Here is a 5,210-nt window from a genome sequence, read left to right on the forward strand (position 1 = left end):
GCTTCAAAACTCCTCCATATTCAGCGTACATATTGGGATGCTCAAGATTACAAGGATATCCATCGGCATAAAAACCTGCTGCACTTTCGCCAAGTTCCATGTTGCAGATGTGGAGTCTATTAACTCAGACACAAATTCTGGAGGATTTTTCGAGATACACCCATAAGGACGTGCCTGGGCCTGGGGGCACCGCACGCGGCCCGGCCCGGCCCGGCCCGTATAATAATCGTGCCCTGGCGGGCCGTGCCGGGCCAGGCACGATTACGATGGGCCGGGCCGGCCCGTTTGGCCAGGTATGCTGAGAAGGCTGTGTCCGGCCCGGAGGCACACGTCGAAAGCCTAGCCCAACTCGGAGCCCGGTTCCTCTTCCTCCTCATCCCCTATATTCTTCGCCTCCTCCACATTTCTTCCTTCCGATCGAAGCCAACCTACCTCCGCCCGCTTGAGCTCGAGCGCATCCGCCGGAACCGAGGACGACTCTTCTCCACGCCGCCACCGCCGCCGCCGCCGCCGCCTCCTCTTCGGCCAAGCGGAGAACCGGCGCTTAGGTATTTACCAGTAACCCTCGACTCAGCTTCTCCGCCTCTTTTAACCCTTTGCCGGCACCGATCAATCTCTCCGGTACCTCCACCCGATTTCGCTCCCGCACCGGTCCGTGCTTCGATGCGATTGCCATATCGTCAATCTAATCTGATCTCCTGAGCGGATAGATCCGTACTACGTGCATACCCTCGCCTGCTGCCAGTTCGTCCCTCAAGTACAGAAAAACGAAGCCTTTTTCTTTCTTTCATGCGTTTTGACGACGAGCAACCTCTCCCTGTAGTATTGTGCTAATTTAGTTGAAGTATATTGTGCTACGGAGTAGTAATTTACTTGACTCTGTCTCTGTGGACTCTGCATGTTCTGGAAGAATTTGTTAGTAGTGCTACCCCGGTTATCCTCCAGCAAGTCAGTAACCTTTGGGATTTGTGGCCTATTCACTCATAGTAGTACAGTAGGATCTGTAAATCTAATATCATGTAGAAATTGATTGTTTGGACTTTGGAGCCTGATTGCAGCTTTGTCCCCGTAAGATTAGTTGTCTTGGCTCAAATTGATTAACTTGACTACACCATATTGTGATCCTCTTTCCTGGCCCCTAGAAGCTACTACAGCTTATCAACATCGAATGTCTGCAAATGTGTATCAGCAGTTTTGAATAGGTCTCATGTCTTCTGGGTCATGAGTAAAGTGTGTGATTGAATGTTCGTTTTTCCAGATTGATTATGGGTGACTGTGTTATTGTATTATCTGCTTATGTTCACCATCATTTTAATTAAATGTTCCTGTTCCTCATATGCAGGTTCAAAAGGGGTTAACCTTCTTGTCCATGAATATGGTAAGTCCTTTAGACAAATTTGATCTTCCTATTAGCTGTTTCGAACTATGTTAGCTTCAGGAGCACATCATCGAAATTCAGACCTACAAACTCCTTGATTGAACTTGTCGGCGACTAGCCATAGATTCAACTAATCTGTGTACCACATGTGTTGTTATTCTCAAACCATGGATATCTTCTGGATTTATGAGCTAGTACGTGCCTTCGTTATCAGTTTGCATCTTTGCTATGCATTTGGTAATCAGTTACAGTTTTGGACATACCAGCACCTTTTTGCCATGAATAGTTTCCCAGTAATTATCTATGGCTTCATCAATTGCTGAATCATGTTGCATGGTTCTAATACAGTTATTTGTTTTGACTAGTATTTTGAAGGCTATGGTTACCGTGGAAGTACTTTTGAGCAGACCTATCGCTGCTACCCTGCATCTTTTATTGACAAGGTATGTGAATCTTCTTTTCATGAGGTGCCTGCCATGTACCCCATTTGATAACTTGAAATATAAAATGTAGTGATACAGAAGTGTAATTTGATGTGAAAAATTTGAATACTTTTCATACGTATTTGTAATCAACGTTATAACATGTTGATTGCAAGCAATTTAACAAGTAAAAATGATAATGGATGCGTTGTAAATTTGGAGTTGCAATCCTTTTGATATAGATCTTTATTTTCTAGTTCAAGTCAGTACCAATACAAACAAACTTTGCCCAGTGTTGATGCATGAGTCTTCATGCATTATCCACTTCTATAGTTCCATGGATCATGTGAGATCGGTATTTTCTCTGGAGTATTATAATCTGATTTCTCGTCTATGTTCTGGTGGCATTGCTTCTGTCTGGTTAAGGAATGGTTAGAAATTGTATATCTACATGTTCTTTGTTCTCCCTCTCAACTGTGTTTGATTGTCGGCTTTTAATCTTGAGCATCTGATTATGACCCTTTCTGTTCCTAGTTAACATGATTTATAGGTTTTTTTTTTGACATGATTTATTGGTTGAGACAACTAAAAAAGTGATTTCTCAGTAACTAAGTACATGCTGCCTGTCAGCATGTTTCCATTCACTTTGCGGCCTTGTCTCATTAATGTATAGAAGAATCTAGCGCGAAAATTGATATCTAAACACGGGTACTTTGTGCCCGTTATTTTGAAGTTCAAAAAACGAATTTGTACGGCTTGAAAAATTCCAAAATTTTGTGTGCATGCATGTATAGCAGTGCAGTATAGCGTGCCAAAATTTCACCAATATACGTGCCTCCATGCGAGAGATACAAAAAAGACAAAATACATGCAAATTGGGGCCAGTTTTTTTTTTTATTTTGGACCGAAATTTTGTCTTTTTTCTGCAGCGTACAATACAACAATTTTTTGAACGAAATTTCACACGTACTTAGACCACATGCATGCATATTCATGTAAAAAAATTCAATTTTTTTTGAATGTTTTAAGCACTTGTTTTGGGGGGTTCAAAATAAAGTGCTCCTTTGCCCCCATGTTCTGAAAATACGTTTTAAATCTAGCGGAATTATTACTCTTCAAAGTAAAGTATTATTTTCCATGAATTTATCTGAAAGATCTTTTGTACCCTTCCTTGCAGCCACAGCTTGAATCTGGTGACAAAAGTATGCTCTCTCTTCACTAATTTCCTTGTGTCTTTAAGTTACTTTTGGCAGTTGAAATGATTATTACCTTTTTTCCTTTCAGTTATCATGCCACCTTCGGCACTTGATCGTCTTGGTAAGTTGGCAGTGTTAGTAAGAGGCATATGTTGATAGTTTACTTTGTTTCTGCGTTTATTCTGTGCACTATTTCCACTAAATTCCATAGTTAAAGAAGGCGCGCCTAAGCGAGCGCTTAAGTGCGCCTAGGCTCTAGGCGATATCAAAACGGCTAGGACATAACTGCGCATAATTGTGCATAAGCATGCGCTTTGATCAGAAAAGCGCAAGGCGGTGGCAAAACGCACAATTAACGCCTAGCGCTTTTTTGAACTATGCTAAATTCTCAAATATATGTTACTTCCTCTGCAGCGTCTCTGCATATTGAGTACCCTATGCTATTTGAAGTACGCAACACAGCAGCAGAACGCACTTCACACTGTGGTGTCCTAGAGTTCATTGCAGAAGAAGGGATGATCTACATGCCATACTGGGTAGGCCCAGGTTTAAGATATTTTCACGCTTACTTTTATGTGATACCATCATCTCAATCAAACTAACTACCATGTACTCATCAGATGATGCAAAATCTTCTTTTGCAAGAAGGAGATATGGTGTTTATAAAAAATGCCAACCTCCCAAAGGGCACATATGTGAAGCTGCAGCCTCATACAACTGACTTCTTGGACATTTCAAATCCCAAAGCAATGTTAGTATTGTTCTGATAAAACTATTTTCTTTTCCTTGGGAACTTCTTTGCCTTATTTTGCTATGGCTGTTGTCTGTTGCACCGTCACTGGAGTTTCCTTGTACGAGTAGTGTGAGATCTTAAGAATACTAATTTCCTTTTTTTTGCGAGGGAAGAATACTAATTTCCTGTTCATGTCATTATTGCAGCTTGGAAAAAACTTTGCGGAACTACTCTTGTCTAACCACTGGTGACAGCATTATGGTGGCATATAATAACAAGAAGTACTACATTGATATAGTTGAAACAAAGCCTGCCAGTGCTATAAGTATAATTGAGACTGATTGTGAGGTTGACTTTGCCCCACCACTTGACTATAAGGAACCTGAGCGACCAAAACCTACTGCTCCTCCCAGCGCTGATCCTGCTGCAGGTAGCTTTCTTGCTTCGTGCTTAACTGGTAACTTTTGGTGGAATGCATCAATATATCTTGCCGTTCATTAGTAAGGAAGGACCTGCATGTTGCTGTTGCAGAGGCTCAAGTTGAGGAGGAACCAAAGTTCAGCCCCTTCACTGGTCCTGGAAGGCGCTTGGATGGGAAGCCTGCTAAAGATTTGGATGCATCATCCTCTTCGCCTGCAAAGCGACAAGCTAATGCAACCAACAGTGTTCAGCCCTCAGCAGCCTCCACACCACAGATCACGGCGCCACGTAAAACCACAGGAAAGCTTGTCTTTGGCTCTGGTGGAAGCCAGTCATCAAAAGGAACAGAAAAGGTTTGTGTTCTGTAACATGCAGCTTTTAAACGCTAGTGTCATCTTAACATCTTGTGCATCAATGCCAGGTGCCCGACAAGGATGCAAAGGAGGATCCGAAGAAAGAGGAGCCGAAGTTTTCAGCATTCACGGGAAAGAAGTACTCCTTGAAGGGCTGAATGCCAGAGTATGTATTTATCAGCACTTCCTGTCACAAACATCATCAGGGCTAAGAGTTCAGTCAGCTACTGTTTAGTTTCCTGATCCCTTGGGAGCTGGGGCATCTTTCGGTGGACTACCAATGCTTCTTTTCTGTCAACTGTGATCCTTATGTCAGCCGCCGTGGGTCAGTTTGGCTGATGTGTACAAAGTATTTCAATGTCTGTTCATGGATTCTTAGCGAGTTACTACACATTGCATTTGTTTGCGCTGTTAGTTCCTGCACCAGCACGTTTCTAGTTGATCATACTTTTCTTGTTTGATGGAAATAGCTCTTAACTTTATTTTACCCCCAAATGATAAGTGCCACACGTATGCCACTTATTAGGTCCTTCTAAAGGAAAAGAGCTCTTAGCAAGGATTAGTTGATATGTATTCGAGTGACAGTTACAATGATTTAGCTTGTTAGCTCTAAAGTGAGAAAAGTACATAATCCAAAAAAAAAACCTGGCTAGACGTTACTGATTAGTTCACCACAAACAAGAACTTTATTGATTAGTTCACCACAAA

General features: G+C 42.1%; 1 protein-coding gene across 1 annotated transcript; it reads left to right on the top strand.

Moving 5' to 3' along the window:
- Positions 1 to 325: 325 nt before the first annotated feature.
- LOC125517116 (ubiquitin fusion degradation protein 1 homolog) lies at positions 326 to 4,916 on the top strand. The gene is made up of 10 exons (XM_048682305.1): positions 326 to 548; positions 1,343 to 1,378; positions 1,744 to 1,821; positions 2,978 to 3,002; positions 3,085 to 3,117; positions 3,411 to 3,532; positions 3,617 to 3,747; positions 3,936 to 4,159; positions 4,261 to 4,502; positions 4,571 to 4,916. The coding sequence occupies exons 2-10, from the start codon at positions 1,370 to 1,372 to the stop codon at positions 4,658 to 4,660; spliced, it is 954 nt and encodes a 317-aa protein (XP_048538262.1). The 5' UTR covers positions 326 to 548; positions 1,343 to 1,369; the 3' UTR covers positions 4,661 to 4,916.
- The last annotated feature ends 294 nt before the right edge of the window (positions 4,917 to 5,210 follow it).

Source organism: Triticum urartu, chromosome 6 (genome assembly GCF_003073215.2).
Source record: "Triticum urartu cultivar G1812 chromosome 6, Tu2.1, whole genome shotgun sequence".
Classification (NCBI taxonomy): Eukaryota; Viridiplantae; Streptophyta; class Magnoliopsida; order Poales; family Poaceae; genus Triticum; species Triticum urartu.